The 21,717-nt window shown below is 32.7% G+C and overlaps 1 protein-coding gene across 2 annotated transcripts; it reads right to left on the minus strand.

Moving 5' to 3' along the window:
- Positions 1-16,937: 16,937 nt before the first annotated feature.
- LOC129903421 (actin) lies at positions 16,938-19,872 on the minus strand. Of its 2 annotated transcripts, none has more exons than XM_055978973.1 (5): positions 19,703-19,872; positions 19,053-19,122; positions 18,578-18,971; positions 17,888-18,501; positions 16,938-17,142 (listed from the first exon to the last, which is right to left on the minus strand). In XM_055978973.1, exons 2-5 carry the CDS (start codon positions 19,110-19,112, stop codon positions 17,077-17,079), a joined length of 1,134 nt encoding a protein of 377 aa, XP_055834948.1. In that variant the 5' UTR covers positions 19,113-19,122; positions 19,703-19,872; the 3' UTR covers positions 16,938-17,076. The 2 variants fall into 2 exon arrangements, with proteins under 2 accessions (XP_055834948.1, XP_055834949.1); XM_055978974.1 differs by lacking the exon at positions 19,703-19,872 and adding an exon at positions 19,329-19,347.
- Positions 19,873-21,717: the final 1,845 nt, after the last annotated feature.

A 21,717-nucleotide genomic window follows, 5' to 3' on the forward strand; every position in this document is an offset into this window, starting at 1 on the left:
CAAACTATTAGTAAATATATCAGAACGTGATACCCTGTATATATATATATATGTTGAAACATGACACTCGATCTTTATGTGTATATTTGTCGGAATGTGACATCTTATCCCTATATGTATATGTATCGGCACATGACACCCGATCTCTCTCTTTATATGTGTGTGTATTTTGGAACATGACACCCAATTTTTATATGTATATGTGTCGGCACGTAACACCCGATCTTTATATATGCGTGTATATATATCTATATCTATATCTATCTATCTATTTATCTATATAACAATCACAGTCCATAACAAATAGTTATTATTATTATTATTATCATATTCTGACACGTATATGGGATCGGGTGTTGCATTCCGACATGTATATAGGATTGGGTGTCACATTCCAATACGTATATAGGATCGGGTGTCATGTTCCGATATATATATATAGGATTGGGTATCACATTTCGACACATATATGGTTTGGGTATGGGTTCCATAAGAGAACCAATGTGTGACTATCATCTGTAAATTGATCTTGACTATATGTGTGATGATAGAGAAACTGATTAGATTATGACTAAGTATGCCCATCCTGTGTAATAACTGATATGAAAGGACATAAGGTCCTAGTGTTATTGGGTTGATTGTTGTAATTGAGATTAACCCTGTGAAAGTGTACATTTTTCCTATAATGGTAAATTGCAAATGTGTTCATGTATATGCCTGATTGGATTATGTTATGGGTGCTAGATGCATCCGCATAGTAGGTATGAGGTTGTGGGTAAATAAGTGGAAAATAGTCAGTGTGTTGTTAAGGGAGATTAATGACTTAAAGTCAGTTATTATTGATGTCCTGTAGGCACATGGGTTAAAAAGAGGATTGGAATGTTTTCGGAGATTCTGTCTCTAGGCAAGCCGCCCTGGCGGGGGCAATCCCGCTATGGCGTGGCCACCAAGGTTGGATAGGTCCCACCATGGGGTTAGGAGGTGAGCTTTAGTCCCCCTAATGTTGTCCTCTTCCAAGTGAGATGTTAATTATCCTTAAGGCCATGTGATGAAATGAAACTAAATATAGTAGACGAGTTAGACAGAGTTAATATTTGCTCATAGTTTGGAAACTTCTCTATGTAATAGAAGGGCTAGACCTTGATCTATATTAGACTTGGCAGCGGACCAACTAGAAAGGATGAAAATTAGGCTTGAACGACTCTAATGAGGTTAATGAGAATGATAAGAGGTTTGCATAAGGTTTGGCGGTGAATCTCTTGAGAGCATATTTTCTTCTTGTGATTTTTTTTAATATGCGGTGGGTATTGACTTGAATGATGATGCCTACCAATATTGTTGTTTGTACTGATACTACTTTTTCTATGTCACTTGGCATAGTCTGGTTGCAGAGTCAATGATGTTTCATAGGTGAAGACGAAGATGAGTATCCAATAGCTTCTACTCTTCATTCCTTAAGGTGAGAGCTATGTCTTGCTTTTATTTAGACTCTGTATCTTTAGAAACTCTTGTATCTATTTAGACTAGTATCCTTGGGGTGTTAAAGTATTTTCTTGTAAACAAATTAGAGTTTTAAAATTTTCATTTACGGTATTTTCACTACTATTTTTGGCTATTAATGGCTTTTTGTCAAACTTCTGCATGTATTTTTGTAAGAGTTCTCCTATCTAGGTGTTAGAGTAGGTGATTGCACGATCTGATAGGTTGGGTCGTGACAATTTGGTATCAAAGCCCAAGTTACCGGTCTCCTAGTGCAAGAGAAATGTGGAATATGTCACAACCCAACTCCGTAGGCCATGACTAGTACCTAAACTGGACACCCGTACACATATCTGTTATTTATAACCAATTCGCAACTAAACATGATATGAGACTTAAGAAAATATAATATCATCTCGAATTGTCCCATATATATATATATATATACACCGAAACCACCTGTCTCCTAGGAGTTACAATTGTCAAAAGATAACATAGTATGTGAGCCAACAAGGCTATCATTATATATAGAAACGTCCCACTATATACATATATGCAAGATGATAAGGCTGCCTCTACAAAAAGGAACATCCCTGACCACATAAATCGTTAACGTAGCTGGACAATGTCTATATACAACCCACATATGTGTCCACAGAACTCTAAGAATAGCAACAGTAACATATGACGGGACAGGGCCCTGCCGTATCCCTGGATAAACAAATATATACATCAAAAGATCTATATCAAAAGTCTAGGCTCCGGGATGATGGAGTACTTCCAAAACTGCTGAGTGGAAATTCTAAGCTAGCGGATCCCCAAAATGAATATATGTACCTGCAGGCATGAAACGCAACCCCCCGAAGAGAATGAGTCAGTACAAAATATGTACCGAGTATATAGAGTATAACATACCATAAATGAGATCACATCTAAAGTAGAGATTTAGGAGACAAGCATGTAAATCAAGAAATCACTATATCTGTATTTTATAACAAAGTTATACCTATCATTGTCACATGCCGTACCCGGCCCATCATGGGACTTGGTGAATAAAGCCATATCATCATATTATCATTTCATCACATCATTATATCGTCATATACATATACCGTACCCGACCCTCTAGTAAGGAACTCAGTGAATAAAGTTGTGTACACATATACCGTATTCGGCCCGTTGTGGAACTCGGTGCCATAATCATATCATTGCATCATCATATACCATACTCGGTCCTAGTGAGGGACTCAGTGAGTAATGTAGTAAAATATGCATACCCAGCCCTAGCGAGGGACTCGGTGGATAATGTAGTGAAACCATACATGATAACGTATTCGACCCTCTAATAGGGGACTCGGTGGATCATATCATAACAATATGCACGAATAGGGTATCATTAGCAACCATGTGTAATTTGATCATCATCGGAGAGTTAATGGAATAGTCAAAACGAATCATCATTTGAAAACCAAGACAATAGTCATTTCAAGTATTCTTCTATTGTCATTATGAATTATACCAAATATGGATTATACCGAAATATGAATTATACCAAAATTTGAGTTATACCAATTAGGACGGCTAGAAGCATACACATGAGTCAAGACATAATGATATAAGTTATGGAAATCAAGAACATTAGCCATCCTAGTATATCTAAGAATAAGAGCTTCTTTGGAATTTATACATTCGTTGTCCGTTCGTTTCATATGGATCATGCCAAAAAAGGAAAGATTAGTTTTGCATACATTTAGCGTTTATACGTATATTCTTCCCACTATTGTCTCAACCTATATTAAAACGTTAAGCACTACGGTTAAGCTATAGACAGGAATAAAACCTACTCTATCGTTAAGTTATTTCTAAAAAATTAGACAGCACCTTCCCTATACCGTTCACTTTTTCCACTTCCAAACCAGACATATAATCATCAAGTAATATCAACAATCTAAAATATTGACATAAAAAAGATTTATTATTGACAATAAGCCTAGAATGTTACCACCCGAATTATGTTACCAAAACAGTAAGTTTGGAAAGACGAGTACCTCAAGTTGTATCTAAATTTTAAAATTAAAAACGATAAAATTGAACTTTATGACCTTCATGAAACTTTTATATCTTTGTCTTAAGTTTTCAACACAAAAGAAATCAATTCAAAACTCATTTTGTACAAAAAGATATCATCAAACACTAACAACTATACATGAGGGATTTTCAATCAAGAATCTGGACAGAACTTGTCTTATGATTCATACTTTTTTTTCGACATAATAACAGCATATATAGGCTCTAACATAAACATAAGAGTTGTAGGTATGTGTATTGTCTTTCCAAAACATATTTATTTTCTAAAATCAAAGGTCTACACAATGAGATATTCAAGAATTACTACAAGCTACGCAATTCCAAAAACGGATTTGAACACTTACAATCTTCATACACCTTATTCCTCCAAATTCAAGAACAACAACTCATCAAAAACATCAAAACAATATCAACCATTATTATACATCATCACTAAGCTAATTCCATCCATTTAACCCACCTAAAATAACCCCTTAACCCATAAATTTCAATAAATTACCAAACGGGTTTATAACGCTATTTTCTCCGTTCTAATCCGTTAGAACTCTAAATAAACTTGTTAACAATGAAAAATGGAATTTAATATTACCTCAAGTATGCAGGAACCATATTAACACTCTCCTTCTTGGCTGATTTTTATCTCAAATTGAAGGCAACACGAAGTACAACACTTTTCTCTTCATGAGCTTTGGATTTCAGAACTTGAATTTTGGTCGAATTTGGTGTTTCTCTCTAAGATCTTCCCCTCTCTCTCTCTATAAATTTATGGATATTTATTTGTTTGATAATGAAGAAGGAAGCTGAAAATATCCCTTAAATGATGTGGGTATTGGGCCTGACCCGAGTTGGAATCGGATTGGGCCGAATCCACTATTCAGCTTGACCTTTCTACCTTAAAATATCCATATCTCTGTATATCGATGTTGCCTTCAGAACCAGAATCTATGGTTGGAAAGATATTTCAATTGTCTACAATTTTTATTTTGAGAGTTTCCCCAAATTATCAAATGCTAAGGGGGTTATGGCCTCCCGAAGTCAGCTTATCCAAAAATATGACTTTAAAAAAATATTTAATGGCTTCTACTTTGATTTGGCTCAAGGGTCCTTCTTGAGATGTTTTTTACTTCATATATATTATCCATATAATTTATCGTTTACAACAAATCATGTCATTTTAAAATTCAAAATTAAAAATCCTTGAATTTATATTCGTTAGCTCACGAATAGTCCAAGATGTAAAAATACAGAATATAACAGAATATAACAGAATAGACTCCTGTGGATTGGTGTGTTGACGTCCATATCTAATCTTCAGGAAACTATGAAGCATTCTAGGAAGGTGTTCCATTTCTTTCTTCATTTCATGCGGTTTACCATTTGTGGTATGGGTTGAATCCAATTGGTATCTCTGAATTTCAATTGGTATCTCAATGATGTAAACTTGATGTCATTGTTGCGGCGGAAGGGATATAAGTAAAAAAAATTGGAACTGAGAAGGTTCTAATTGGTATCTGGCCTTACAGTCTGTATAAGTGCATGGATGATCTGTTGAACGTCATTCATGAAGCGAACTAATTAAATAAATTAACTTGGTTGTATGTTATAGCCTTGAATTGTGATTATGTGTAGAGTGTTGCCTGAATAACTAACAAGGTGTGAAGTGTACTTTCCTGATATGATGTGATTATATGCATAGTGTTGCTTGAAATACCTGTAGTGTGTGAAGTGTACTTGCTTGAATGATTGAAATTAAGTGAGACATAATTGCTTAGGTTTCTGTTAACTTGTTGTTAGAAAAAGGGTTGTAACTTGGTTATTTGTAATGGTCTAGTGATAAACTGTAATGTGATTAATGGATGGATTTCTGACGTGTTAAATGAAATACTCATATGAGGGAACAATCTTAATTGTGCGTGGACTTACCGTTGGTAAAGATGGTAAGGGAAAATAGTGATTTATGAATATAGAAAAACTTTGATTTCAGGACAGTCAGAATTGGTTGGGAACCATGTGAGGAAAGGGCTATTGTTGTATAATAGCGGAAATTGTTGTTATGAAAGATTTCCTTAACATATTCCATAACTGATTTTAAATAATGTGATACTGAATTTATGCATTACTTGAGTTGATCTTGGAATTATGTTAAGGACCTTAATGTGGTGTCAGGTGCTTATTAAGTCAATACTTGAGATTCAGAGTTCGAGTCATGTTGTACTTGTGATTAAGATTATCTTAACTATTGGATTGAGTTCATGGGACTCAATACTTTAGTTGTTGCTTGATTGTATTCTATTTGTGATAATTGTTTGAATTATTGGATTGAGTTTATGGGAACTAAATGCTTTAGTTATTTCTAAATTGTGCTCCTATTTATTGTGAGGTTATTAGTCTAATGGAGGGTAATGAGTGACTCCTTGTGGTGGGCATAGTTGTTATGCTTAGGTAATGGGAGCGGTAATCTCCTACGTGTAGTGTTGGGTTCGACTTTGGGATAGTTCTTGTTAAAATTCTCGTGAAAAGGAGTCAAATGGGTTAATTTTAATTCTGAAAGTCTTAAGGGGGATATGGGGAAGGAAAGTGCACTAGAGAAAGTTATTGAGGCTACTATCTCGATGATTTCCGCACTAGCGGGAATATCTCGCCAGCGCGGGATAGCCAGAGCGGGAGTTATCCTGCTAGAGCGGGATTTTGCGAGATAGAAACCTTCGAAAGAGGTCCCTATTTTCCCCTATTTTGCCTTGTCCCATCCTTCTACTCTAGAATGAGTAATAGTTAATTCTCTTATTTGAGTAGTTAAATCTATACCCATTGTGTAGTATAGAAGAAAATTTAATGAGAATTCATATAACTAAGTTATGGGACACGGGTCACGGGCAGAAATTCGATTGTCTTAGTGGTTTAATTTGAAGTGACCTGGATAAAAGGGTGGTGTCATGATTGGAGAGACATTGATTGTGATATTGATGCGTACAGATGGGTAAAGTTGTAATGGACACAGTAGCATATACATAGATATAAAATATATCGATATTGGTGATAAACCTTAGGGGTTGGCAACGTAGGTGATGGTCTAGTTTCCCGTATGTATTTCATATACTTGTTGAGTTGCTTCATGATATACATGTGTGTATATGAACAGGGAAACTTACTTGAATATATGTGAAATGATCACCTGCTGGCCTGTTTTATGTTGAATATGTTCTTGATAATATAATGTTGAGATATTAAATCTAATTGTGGTTGTCTGTATGTTGGGATTGAGTGTCATGTTTTGACATAAATAGGTGGTTGTAGGTCCCATGAGAGGATCTTTTATTGAAAATGCCTGCTATTGACAGGGGTGGGAATCTTATGGTATGACTTGATAGTCCCCTTGTGATAGTGAATTACTTGAGCTTGTCATTCTTCATTAATGTGTGAACATGCCGAATTGCATTTTTTCTTGGATGATGTGATGAGATTGAGAGTGTGATGTCTGGATCATTGCAGGCGAATGGGATTGATGCTCGATTATTGATTGTGAAAGTGCATCCTTATAAACTTAGTCGTGATCTATTGATTCTTGTCTTTGATTAGTGGGATGCCTTGTGGTTATTACTCATTGAGTGGGGATGATGTGCTAGTTATAACATTGGTTTGGGTGTATTAATGTGTGAACATGCCGAATTGCATTTTTTCTTGGATGATGTGATGAGATTGAGAGTATGATGCCTAGATTATTGCAGGCGAATGGGATTGATGCTCGATTATTGATTGTGAAAGTGCATCCTTATAAACTTAGTCGTGATCTATTGATTCTTGTCTTTGATTAGTGGGATGCCTTGTGGTTACTACTCATTAAGTGGGGATGATGTGCTAGGTATAATATTGGTTTGGGTGTATTAATGTGTGAATATGCCGAATTGCATTTTTTCTTGGATGATGTGATGAGATTGAGAGTATGATGCCCGGATCATTGCAGGCGAATGGGATTGATGCTCGATTATTGATTGTGAAAGTGCATCCTTATAAACTTAGTCGTGATCTATTGATTCTTGTCTTTGATTAGTGGGATGCCTTGTGGTTACTACTCATTGAGTGGGGATGATGTACTAGTTATAACATTGGTTTGGGTGTAAGTACTTGGGTAAAATTTTCCCTAATATGAGAGTTGACAAGGTTTCAGTTAGCATAGAATCCAATGAACCTTATTGATTGGGTGGTTTAGAGATATTTGACAGGCTCGAAGTGTAACATTTGAGAAAGATTTAAGATGGTATCATGATATACAAGGGACGTAGTATCCTATAGAAACTTCCAAAATAAATTTTGAGTTAGTAAAACTTTGCATATAGTGATTGACGTAAGAGTGGTTAGTCTGGGATGTGATTTTTCCTAAGTCGTAATGTGTCTTATCATTGGTTTCGAAAGAATCGTTGATCGGCTGGTGCCCTTTCCTCCATGTTGTTGTTCGGGGATGAATGAAGGATAAATTGGTATCTATTGTAACGACCTAGCTCGTCGTTACTAAAAATATATGCGATAAAAGTATACGAATCTCATTTATCATAAGGTTAGGATCAATACCTAGATATGTGAGGATTGGAAGGTTTTTGGAGATTCTGTCTTTGTGCAGGCCGCCCTGGCAGGAGGAATCCTGATGTGGCGAGGTCGCCGGGGCTGGATAGGTCCCCCCATGTGTTATGCCCTATTTTTAACCGAGGTTAGATATAAAGCACAACATATGGACTCTGAAAAAGATTAATTATTGTATAGAGTCGCCACCTAATTTATTAAGGAAAATAAGGAAAACCTATTTTGATGCATGACCTGTATGACTCACGTTTCAATCTGCGAAAAACCAGTTTAGATTCTAGGTAAGGGTTTACATTATTCCAAAGGGAAGGTGTTAGGCATCCTTCGAAATCCACAAAATGTGGTACCCACCTAGACTTAATTCATCAAAAAGGGAGGAGATAAAATTATTATTTGCAAGTATAACAAACATATATATAAAAATATATATACTAAAATTGTATAAGAATATATGTATAAAAAAAAAGTATGTACTAAGTAAGTAAAGTATATTATCACCAATTATGTGTAGAAAAATATGAGAAAGGTATATGTATATAAAAAAAGGTAGTTTTTATGCAATATTAAAAGAATAGCCATTTATTCATATGAACAAAGAACTCTTTTATCATATGAAAAGAAAAATAATTTTGAATATCATTTGCAGAAAATATCTCTGAATACATGTACAGACACTTGCTAAAATATTAATAATGAATAAATTATTATCAAAATAATTTTAAAATATGTGTGTATATATACAATAAAAATAGAATTCTATTTTATAGTAAGCTCAAAGGCGTAACTGTAATAAGTGTTACATCCCTATTAGAACGTCATGGGGTTCGTAAAAATTAATTCAATTGTTCAAAAGATTTTAAAAGAAAATAGTTTTATTTAAGGAGTCACCATAATTTTAGGATAATTAGAAACCAATCAATTATTTAAAAATGTCTACAAATTCAATGGATCCTAAGTAAGGGGTTCAAGTTATTTCAAAGGGAAGGTATCAGCATCCTTCGAAATCCACAACTGCAGGTCCCAGCTAAACTCAGCTTTTAAATTGAGGAGATGAAAATATTGCGCAAATATGTAATGAAATATACATAAAAAATAAATTAAAACAATAATATAAGGAACGGCCTAATGTTTGCCTAACGTCAATAATATATACAATAATAAATTAAACATATTATTCGAACTTAATTCGAATAACTTTCTCAGGAAGCAATTCTGAGTACCTGTAAAAAACTTAATAGAAGTATTAGTAAGGAATAAATATGATGATGATAATGATAATAATAATAATAATAATAATAATTAAAAATAAAATCCGTCTTATAAACATGGAAGGCCTTGAAAATCGACGGTAATTTCTTCATCGACCTATTAGGTGTAATCTCTATTTAATATGATGAATTACAATAATAATAAAAAATAATAAAATTATTTCAATAAAATAGCGTGAAAGCCATGACAACCAATAATTGATGAAACAATCGACATAATAGAGACAACATATAAGATATTTGAGAAGTGAAACAATAATAACGTAATTAATAACATAATAAGAAATATACTAGATAAAAGATGTAAAATTCAAACCAACAACAATAATTCAACAAAAATAGTAACATAAACAAAATAACAAAAGAAAAAAACAACAACTAGTGAATATTTACATCATCAAGCACCAACACCCACAAAAAATAAAGGTACAATATGACAAAAAAAATAAGTGAGAAGATTTTATCAATTAACTTAAACACATGATAATATAAAAAATAAAATAGTAATACTAAAGTTAATGACAAGTGAATCAACCTAGCTTTAGTATATCCTACATAGTCAAAAAGAATAAAAACAATAATATCAACATCCATTAAATAAGAAATCATGTATTAAAGAAAATAAATTATTACTAATCATCAATTATAATCCTTTGATGAATAAATATAGTCAAAACAAATGAAGTTAAACTATTAGCAAAAGTAGTCAAACAAAGTTAAAAATAGATACAAGATAACTATAAATAAATAAAGTATACACTAATCATCAATTATAATCCACCAACAAACAAAAGTGATGAATAAATATAGCCAAAACAAATGAAGTTAAACTATTAACAAAAGTAGTCAAACAAAAACAAAATAATAATTTTCACTCAACAAACAATAGATATCACTAATAGAGAGATATAATGGAGACAACAACAATAAAGTAAAAAAATAATAGAAACAAATCACAATAATTATATCTATCATCAAACAAAGTAGATTAAAACTATCATATCTTTTAAAATAATCAATTAAAATAATCAAAAGCAAATATATATGACAATAGATGTCATTAATAAAAGATATGATGGAGACAACAACAATAAAGTAAAAAAATAATAGAAACAAATCACAATAATTATATCTATCATCAAACAAAGTAGATTAAAACTATCATATCTTTTAAAACAATCAATTAAAATAATCAAAAGCAAATATGTATGACAATAGATGTCACTAATAAAAGATATGATGGAGACAACAACAATAAGTAAAAAACATAATAGAAACAAATCACAATAATTATATCTATCATAAAATAAAGTAGATCTATAAACAAAAAAAAAGTAAAAAAACAACAATGAAAAAACAAAAAAAAAACAAAGGAGAGATAAAGTTGTTACTTGTTAGTTTCTTATCGGATTTACCATCGCGATAGCTAGTTGTTGTTTCCCGAAGATGGAGCTACTCTGGAGGTTATTGATTTAACACTATTGGACTTTGTTTTAGCTTGCAAAATATAACATAAAATATAAACTTAAACTAAAATTTCCGTCTTTTTTTTAGTGGGGAGGCCTCGAAAATCGACGGAAAGATTTTTTCATTGGCCAATTACAATTTGAACTATATATAAATTTGAAGTAATATTTCATATTATCACTTAAGGCTATACAACAACAACAACAACAACAAACAACAACACTTAAGGCTATCAAAACAGTAAATCCGACAAAAAATGTACCTCATGTTGTACCTAAAATTTGAAACTCCAAACGGCAAAACTGGACTTTATGTCCTTCATGAAAGTTGTAGATATATGTCTTAAGCTTGAAAAAAGAAAAGAATCAGCACAAAATACATTTTGTACAAAAAGATATGATCAAAATACTAGCGGTTGTACATGCTGGAATTTTTAATAAAAATCTGGACAAAACTTGTCCTATGTTGCGTCCTATTTTTCGACCCAATAACAGCAGTTCTAGGCTCCAACATAAACATAAAAGTTGTAGGTACGTGTTTCATCTTTCCAAAACATATTTATTTACTAAAAACAAATATCTATACAATGAGATACGCCAAAATTACTAACAACTATGCAGTTTCGAAAATCGAATTCGATTTACTTACCAACAAGGGAGGGGTTGCTTTGTTCTAGCTGAAAGGACAAGCTTCATTGGAGACTTTTTGAGGGAGAAAAAGAGAAGAGAATGGAGAGAGTAGTTTGTTTATGAGGGAGAAAAAGAAAAGATAATAGAGAGAGTGGTGTTGAAAGGGAGAAAAAGAGAAGAGAATGGAGAGAATAGTTTGTTTATGAGGGAGAAAAAGAAAAGATAATGGAGAGAGTGGTGTTGAAAGAATTTTGTTTTAAAATTTTAATTTTAGCTTGGATGAAATCTTCTATCTTAGACTCCCTAAACAAGTTGTTTAAACAATTAATCAACCAAAAATCAAAAGTTCTTTGACTTCTTGTATTGATAAAAAAAAAAAATCTTTGGCTTCTTATGTTAATTAAAAGAAAAGTTAATTGGTTTCTTGGGTTAATAAAAAGTTATTTGGTTTCTTGTGTTGATTAAATTGTTGAACATGAGTGAGAAATCATTCTCAAAATGACTTAATGAGTTATTAATATATATATATATATATATATATATATATATATACATATATATATGTATCGATATGTAACACAAAAAATAAAAAAATGTAATCGATATTTTTTAAGATATATTGTGTTGTAGAGAATAAATTACAGTGTTATGTTGTGTACGTTTAAAGATGATTGTAAAAATAATATGACTATTAAAATTTTCAAATGACAATAAATTCATAAGAATCTTATTATTTACGAAATTAAGAATGTTTATCCATAAATTATTAAAAGGGAAAAATAAAATAAAAAATCATAAAAATGCTAAAATAAGGATAATTATTAATAAAAAAAATAATTAAAACTAAAAAATATATAAAAAAATTATATTTTGTGTTCTTTAACGATCAAGTAGTCTGAAGACGTTAATTTTGAGTACAAAGAGCCAAAATTGGGTGTCAACACCATGGCGGGACAGAAGTGGTTAGGAGGTCCCCCTAATGTTGTCCTCTTCCAAGTGAGATGTTAATTATCCTAAGGCCATGTGATGTTGTTAATTATCCGGTACGTGTTGTTTGTGCTGATACTAGTCTTCCTATGCCACTTGGCATATAGTTGCAGGATCAGTAATGTTTCATAAGTGAAGACGAAAATGAGTATCCAACAACTTCTACTCTTCATTTCTTATGGTGGGAACTGTGTCTTGCATTTATTTAGACTCTGTATCTTTAGAAGTTCTTATACCTATTTAGACTACTATCCTTGGGGTGTTAAAGTGTTTTCGTGTAATCACATTGGAGTTTAAAAAATTTTATTTACGGTGTTTTCACAACTATTTTTGGCTATTAATGGCTTTTTGTCAAACTTCCACATGTATTTTTGTAAGGGTTCTCCTATCTAGGTGTTAGACTAGGTGCCCGCACTGCCCGATAGGTTGGATTGTGACAGTAATAATTTGTATATGAACATTTCGTATAATAATAAAAAAATAACTAGGGACCGTCTAAAGGGTAGGGAAACTAACGTGCTACTTGGATTTATTTTACTTTATCATAATTTATGTATGTGTGCATATAGGAGTTAATTGCTTGATCACGGTTATTAAACTCATGCCATAGTAGTTATGCTTATAATTAACTTTGAATCATAATGTAAATGTTGTTTTTCACAAATTTCATTTGATAAAAGAGGGCAACCACTGTTAGTATATTAATAACCAAAGCACCGCTTAATCTGTTATTCGTGTCATCTGCTTCATCATTTTTAATCATTTATCTGTCTGTGTGAAATAATCTGCCTAGTGTCAACTTTTTGTATGTTTATCTCTCGTTTTGCTCAAATAAAATCGCCAATCCTCAGGTTTTTAGAATATTTGTTCAATGATCAACTTCATGTTAGAACATGTGTTCTATTTAGAAACTATTCCTATAGGTTATATTTTAACATGTTAACCATTTAGATATTATGTTCATAGGTTTTAATTTAATATTTTAGCATGTTAATAAATATAGAAATCATGTCTAGAATTTAATAAATATCTTCACTGTGTTATAGAGATCATGCCTATAAGATTCAACAAATATTTTAACATGTGATTTTACATTGAAGCCATGCCCATAGAGAATTTTAATAAGTTTTTACCATGTTATTTTATTTAAGGATCGTGCCCATAACATTTGCCATAAAGTTTAGCATAATATTATATATAAAAATCATGCCTATAGAATTTAATAAATGATTATTGTGTTATTTTATATTGAAACCATGCCTATTTATTTTTAATAAATATTTATCATACTATTTTTTTATTGGAATCATGGCCATAGATTTAATAAATTTTCAGCAGGTTGTGTAATTTAGCAAAACCAAGCCTATTGATTTTTTTAATAAATGTTTATCATACCATTTTCTATTGGAATCGTGGCCATAGCTTATGATAAATTTTCAGCATGTTGTGTTATTTAGAAAATTATGCTTATAGTATCTTTAATAAATGTTCAGCATGCTTTTCTAATTAGAAATTATGCTCATAGAATTTTATCAAATAATATTTTAGCATACTAATAATTGAAATGGTCAAGAATGCCTCTATTTTATTACGGTTAATCTAATTTTGCATTATGCCTCTTATGTTTGATTGTATGCACACACATAATCTTTCATGAACCTTCACAACTTGTTTGTGTTTTCAAGAATGCTAAAATTAATTAGTCTGGAGGCTTACTTGAGATTTTACGTGTTAACTGTTCGTTCTATTTATTTTGTCTGACGACGTGTCTAATTAGGGAATCTATATTTCCTTTTAGTCTAGAATTTACCCAATTAGTAAGTCCAATGCTTCTTGGACGTTAAGTTGGGACGTTAGGTATCTTTTAGGACGTTAGTTTTATTATTTCTTTTAGATCGCTTTAGGATAATAATAATAAATAAATCTAGGAGGGGTAGGGATAAATCGGCCCCTCGGAAATGATGAAAAGGTGATTCGGGCATACTTTATGTATCTTGTCTTCTGTTAATAAGTCTGACACTGATCCGAGTATGATAAATTAATTTAGTTTAGTTAAATCCTTATTTATTTTAGTATGTGATATTTTATTTGTATTTATTTGGGGTAGTGTAACTAATAAAAAATTATTTTCTTCTATATATATGATTGCGTAAATTCTGTCTTCTTGCGTGTCTCTTCCTCTATGATGTTCTTTATTTCTTTGTTTTAAAATTTTTCATCGCTTAGTCCTTCTTTAATAAAATAAGAGACTTTATTTGCTATATAAGATTCGGTCGGAACTCACATTTGTGGACCTCAAAAGGTACCTAACACCTTTCTTTTGAGGTAATTTGAACCCTTACCCGATCTATATTTCGCAGACCTTTTTTAATTTAATTTATTTTTATAATATAGTTTAGAATGGTGCTCTAACGCGCCTTTAATTCGTTAAGTGTCGACTCTTCTCTTTTTAAATCCTAAAAAAAAAAGGTTTGTCACGTCGCAATCCCGATTTGAGAAAAATGGGGTGCGACAGACTCCGTTTCCGAAGGCCTAGGCATGAAATTTACATTATATTAAGCGATGGGAACAAATTTATAACTACTCAATTGAAAAAATCTAACCTACCTAGGCGTTAAGCAGTTGTAGGAGGATTTATCGAATGATTTCTGACTTCTGGACGGAGGAACAACGGAGACGTGCCTGGAATCCATGGTTTGCAGACTCCCTTACACTAGAAATCTCTCCATTCCTTCTCCCTAGGCCTAGAGCAGCTTATCTGAGGAATTTTTGAGTGACCCTCGTCTATTTTGGCACTTTAGGAAAAACGGAGGAAATAAAAATTGGCGTCTTTATAATTATGTCCTGACTGTCCCACTATGGCAACACCCATGCTACCATGGCGGCGGCGCTGTGGCGGAAATTCTCAGCTATGGCGGGATGACCCAGGTCGTGATAACTTATTTCACGAGATTTTTGAACCCACCTAACTAACGATGGTTCGGATCGTTACACTTAGATTTTATAAATCCCAAATGTATATTCCTCTTTCCCTCTTCTCCTGCATTACTTTCAAAACAAAAGTAAGTGTCATGTGTAATTTGCTCAATCTATTGAGTTTGCTGAAATTTTGTGATTTGTATTGCCACTATAATAAAAATAATTTCCTATTTTATTATGGGATAAATTGATTTAAATACCTTGACAACAAATGAGGAGGTTAAAATTCTTTAGGAACAGACAAGCAATTCATGGGCTTAAAATATCTTTTTTGCTTTCTATTTTAACATGTATTTTTCGTTTTCCAAGTTTTTTTAACACAATTTACTAACAAAGATTATTTTGAAGAAAAAAATGTTTTTCAATTGTCTATAAACAAGATGTTTGTACATTTGAATTTGTATTGGATAAGACGTAGCTTGGGTACGTGACAATATGGACACGTGGTACCAACAAAGGATATTCAAGGAAGTTGGTTCAATGGAATATGTTGGTTTGGAAGATTTGTTCGGTAGAGGTCAATGATGGAAAGTCTCTGAAGTCGCAGGGTTAGATTGTCATGGGGTAGAAGATGAGAAGCTCATGGCCTGAAGATAAGAAAAGACTTCCCTTCCAATGATGTGTGCAAAAAGGACGGATATGCTAGATGTGATCGTACAATATCTTGACCATCACAAAGGAGTATTAGCTGGCACAATTAATGACATTTCTACGTGAATAGCAATCATTGACCTTAGTACTTTTAGGGCTTGAGTGGGCGCCAAACTGTTTACCCGCAAAATGGTACAATTGAATTTATTAAAGTTACTCTAGGAAACGTGAATTATATTGATCTTGTGAATGAAATAACAATGACATAAATCATAGAATAATAATAAAATGTAATGAATATAAAAACAAGAAGATAATCAAGTCGTGTATTAGATCTTATGAATCAGGCATTGGTGTCCTAAGTACAGTGTATCCAGAATGTCTTAAGAACGTAGAAGCCAAGAGCTTTGCTTTTAAGATAGAATCTGCCTAAGCAATGTGTAAATCGATAATCTGAAGCCCTAACCTAGATGATTAATGAATTATTTACAGAGAAAATTAGTTGTTTTTTTTTGGGGGGGGGGGGGGGGAAATGAATTAAGGAATTATTTACAGAGAAAATTAGTTTGTTTTTTTTTTTGGGTGAAATGATTTTCCTGTTAATAATTTTGCGTATTCGTTTCTTGTCGACAAGGGAACTCATAGTGGTTATTCTTTGGGTTCGTACGAGTAAATTATGCCTTAACGTAATAGTCCACAAATTATACTAGAGAAGTAAATTGTACTAGGCAAGTCTCATGTGACGAGCTCAATCGAAAAAGCATGTAGAAGATTTCGAATTTAGAACTCCCTATTTGAGAGATCACCTGCTTAACCAACTCAGCCGGGATTAATACTTGTACAATTGTTATGTATGGACTGTGGAAATATAATGAAAAACAAATCGATTTAAAATATAAGGACAAATTTCACAACCAAGAAAAATTACATGGGAAGATATGGTTTTACTGTCAATTCTGGAAAATTTATTTGCCATTGTTACAGGAGGACATTAATTGCATGTCTAAAATGAATTAGAAGCATTTTCTGTGCACAATGGATGGACCAGATTCATCGTATTCTGCCTTTGCAATCCACATCTGCATTTCAAAAATTACATTATTCTTTTTATCTTTTGTTCATAGCAACATATTATTATCAACATGCTCAAAAGAAGAAACCAAAATCTGAAAAAAATCACTAAAATGTTAGTCCATCCGTCCATTTTAACTTGTTCAGTATTAACTTTCACACCCCATAAGGAGCTAAAAATAAAATGACAATTTTGCTATAACACCCTTTGAATATAAATAAATTCAATGTTTTGTAGGACTAAATGTTATGGAAAGAGTAAAAGTGAACATATATTTTTAATATAATGGACTAATAAAAGTAAACGAATGGAGTAATAAATAGATATTGAGTGATATGTAGGATTAAATGTTACCAAAATAAAGCAACTCTCTATGGCTTCATGACTTGGAACACAAATGAATACCAGTTCCATATGCATACAAGACATAAACACAGGGAGCATAATACATAAACGTGATCTTTAACTAACATTTATGTCCTTCAACTTTGAATGTACGTAAGCAGACACTTAAAATATCCTGAAGGTGAACAAGTAGACACATATTCTACGTGACATATCGTGTGAGATGCACGCGCCTTACAAGGCAAATTACGTGAGATTTGACCTGTAAGACGTGTATGTCTACTTGCAAGTTGAGAGCAAGTTAAAATGGCACATTTATGGTATAATTTGAAGGACCATGTATTTATGACTAGGAACACAAATAAAAACCATAAACACATAGCATGAATGACAATAGATGTACTCACCTGTTGGAAGGTACTTAAAGAAGCCAAAATTGAACCTCCAATCCAAACACTATACTTCCTCTCTGGTGGTGCAACCACCTTAATTTTCATGCTACTTGGAGCCAATGCTGTGATTTCCTTGCTCATTCTATCAGCAATTCCAGGAAACATAGTCGTACCACCACTAAGTACAATGTTTCCATAAAGATCCTTCCTGATATCCACATCGCACTTCATGATCGAGTTGTAAGTGGTTTCATGAATTCCCGCAGCTTCCATTCCAATCATTGAAGGCTGGAAGAGGACTTCAGGGCATCGGAAACGTTCAGCACCAATCGTGATCACTTGACCATCAGGCAACTCGTAGCTCTTCTCAACAGAGGAACTTGTTTTCGATGTATCCATCTCTTGTTCATAGTCAAGAGCAATGTAAGAGAGCTTTTCCTTAACATCCCTCACGATTTCTCGTTCAGCTGTGGTGGTAAATGAGTAACCGCGCTCTGTCAAGATCTTCATTAGGTGATCAGTTAGGTCACGTCCTGCTAAATCGAGACGAAGGATAGCATGTGGCAGAGCATATCCCTCGTAAATTGGGACGGTGTGGCTAACACCATCACCAGAGTCCATCACAATACCTATATACAAACATTTCAACAATAAATCATCGACCTGATACATTTCAAATCGAGCTAATGCAATAATTCTTGTTACCTGTTGTACGACCACTGGCATAAAGAGAAAGAACGGCTTGAATGGCGACATACATAGCAGGAGTATTAAATGTTTCGAACATGATTTGAGTCATCTTCTCTCGATTAGCCTTTGGATTGAGAGGTGCTTCGGTGAGAAGAACAGGGTGTTCCTCTGGGGCAACACGAAGTTCGTTGTAAAATGTATGATGCCAGATTTTCTCCATGTCATCCCAATTGCTTACAATACCATGTTCAATTGGATATTTCAAACTTAGAATACCACGTTTCGATTGAGCTTCATCACCAACATAGGCATCTTTTTGCCCCATACCAACCATCACACCCGTGTGACGTGGGCGACCAACAATGCTCGGAAACACCGCTCTCGGTGCATCGTCTCCAGCAAATCCAGCCTAACAAATATTCACATAATAATAACTTACCTAAGAAATAACAAAGGAACTTTTTCTCGTTTTCGAATTTATTAAACCTACCTTCACCATTCCTGTCCCATTGTCACAGACCAGTGGCTGAATATCCTCACCATCTGCCATTTTTTATATTCTGCCATCAAACCTTAATATTAGAAACATCCAATAATATCAATCTAATTACTACATTTGTACACTTTCAACCAAATAACAAAATACACAATAAGTTTCAATATCCCCCACCATAAGCCATAATATCAACATTCAAGATGCAAATTCAAATGTCATAACCAAATGAACAGCACTCTACTCTAGATGCAATGATACTAATTCAATTACCGCTAAAAGAAAATTTGTTTCCACTAAATATATCTGAGTAAATCCATTAGAATGTAAAGAGAACAATATAGATACACTTAAGGGTTGTTTGGTTCAAGACAAGGTTATCCAAAGATCATAGATAACCTCATTTTCTATATGAGATAAATAATCTCATGATTTTAATATAAATGTTATCATATTTAGCTAATAACCATTACCAAACATCGAACAAATTTCATCTCGAATTTTATAATGAGAAAACCTCCGATCCATATAACCAATCCACTCCTTAGCGTAGAGGCAATAGACACGAATTCAAATTATTCTCTCACATACGTATACTAATTTTAAATTCTAAATCTGTCTCCGAACAATTTTTTTTTTTTTTTTACCTTTGTATAAAAAAAAGGGACCTTGATGGGGGAGGAATAAGCTGGTGGTGCCCAAGGTTGGTTTGTGAGTACAAATACAAAATTAAAACAAAAACAACAAAACAAAATTGAAATGAAACCCAATGTTTCCAAAAGGCAATGAAATGGTCTTCTTTTTAAATGCAAGGGAAAAAAACTCCTACATTTCTTGCTGTCCATTAGTTTTCTTTGGTATATGTTGGTCTTTGCTATTGTCTATGATTGCCACGTTTCACTTATCCATATGAGGTCCTGCTTTCTTTGGTTTGGGCTTCTCCACTTATTTAGCCCATTTAAACGGCATGGCCTGCTCATGGATATGAAATACAAATACACATGGCAATAGACGGATACAAATACACACAAGGCAACAAAAACAAACACCAACACACAAGGAAACAAATATAAATATAAATATAAGTACAAATACACATGGCAACAGATGAATGTTTACTTTCAGTGGTACAAAATACAAATACACATAGCAACAAATGCATACAAATACACATGAATACAAATACAATTTGTTTTGGAATAGAACGTTGATACAAATTGTATTTCGTTAATACAATTGCACTTGATACAATATTGATACAATTGTATTTGGATACAAATTATATTTGTTAATAAAATTGTATTCATTGATACATATACCTACTAGTTACATATATACAATTACCCAACATATATATAAATACAATTTACCTCTCTCCTCTCTCTACCTCATCTCTTTCCCCTCTCCCAATCTCGCTCGCCTCTCTCCCCCCACTTCTAATCTCGCTTGCCTCTCTTCTTCCTCTTCCAATCTCACTCACCTCTCTACTTCTTCTAACATGTAGTTACGAATCGTAATTAAGCAAATAATAGTTGATGTAGTCTTAGTAGGTGTTTGAATTGGCTTATTTTAAGTGACTTTTGACTAAACACTTTTTTAATTTTGGTATTGTTCGGGTAGTTTTGTGCTTTTAAGCACTTTTTTTAGGCTGAAAAAGAAAGAAACAAAAAACAAAACAAAACAAAAGCCAAAAATCAAAAGTTGAGTGTCCCCAACTTATGATTTTTAGCTTATAAGTCACTTTAAAAAAGTTCATCGAAACACCCCTTAGTTGTTTTTGAAATTTTCTCTTATAGAAGTCAATCAACTCGTTCGGTTTGATCCCAATTTATAAATAAAATAAAGGATTAGTTTCAAATATATACAATGAAATAATTAGCTTACAATAAATATAATCATGTTTTTACTTACGTAAAAAATAGCAAAAAGTCAAAAAAATATATACTGACTATACATTATGATACACTCAAAAAACTGAATATAACTTAACTATACATTATGATACACTTAAAAAACTGAATATAGTTTAGCTATAAAGTATACACTGACTATTCAATTCCGACCAACTCAAAATCTTCTTTAAACAGTCCCAAATTTTAAATATGAAATCTTATCGTTGTTTTAAGTCTTTTGATATATAACTTGCTCGAAATAATTTACATTTGTGATACGTCCCATTTTAAAGAAGAAGATAAAGAAGAAGGACGAAGCAGCAAAAAAAAGAAGACGGAGAAAGAGGAGGAAAAAAGAAAGAAGATGAAGAAGAAGGACGAAGCAGCAACAGAAGAAGACGAAGTAGAAGGAAGAAGAAGACGCAGAATAAGAGGAAGGACAATGAAGATCCAGAAGCTATGCGGCCATTTCTTGAAAAAAAAAACCATATCTGAATGGTCATTTTAAGTGAATTAAAAAATTGGGTTAATAAAGCTTATGGATTGATATTTTACATAATTCGCCCTAAAATCAATTGAGCTTGGTCTATTAATTTTTTTGCCCCAAAAATCGGGAATAAAAAAATTGACCAAGCTTGGTCATTTAAATATTTTGTGAAAGTTCTTTTGATTTTAAATACTAAATAAAAGTCTCTGTGTGGTAAAAGAAAAAGGGACGTGACAATTGATACCTATAGGCTATATACAATCCGTATAATCTTTTATTGATA

This window comes from Solanum dulcamara, chromosome 9 (genome assembly GCF_947179165.1).
Source record: "Solanum dulcamara chromosome 9, daSolDulc1.2, whole genome shotgun sequence".
NCBI lineage: Eukaryota > Viridiplantae > Streptophyta > Magnoliopsida > Solanales > Solanaceae > Solanum > Solanum dulcamara.

Bases quoted from the DNA above. Each gene is read 5' to 3' on its own strand.
- LOC129903421 (XM_055978973.1), bottom strand. From the start codon at position 19,112: ATGGCAGATGGTGAGGATATTCAGCCACTGGTCTGTGACAATGGGACA. The intron at 18,972-19,052 runs GTAGGTTTAATA...AATATTTGTTAG, and splicing joins ATGGGACAGGAATGGTGAAG to GCTGGATTTGCTGGAGACGA. The intron at 18,502-18,577 runs GTAACAAGAATT...GTTTGTATATAG, and splicing joins TGCCAGTGGTCGTACAACAG to GTATTGTGATGGACTCTGGT.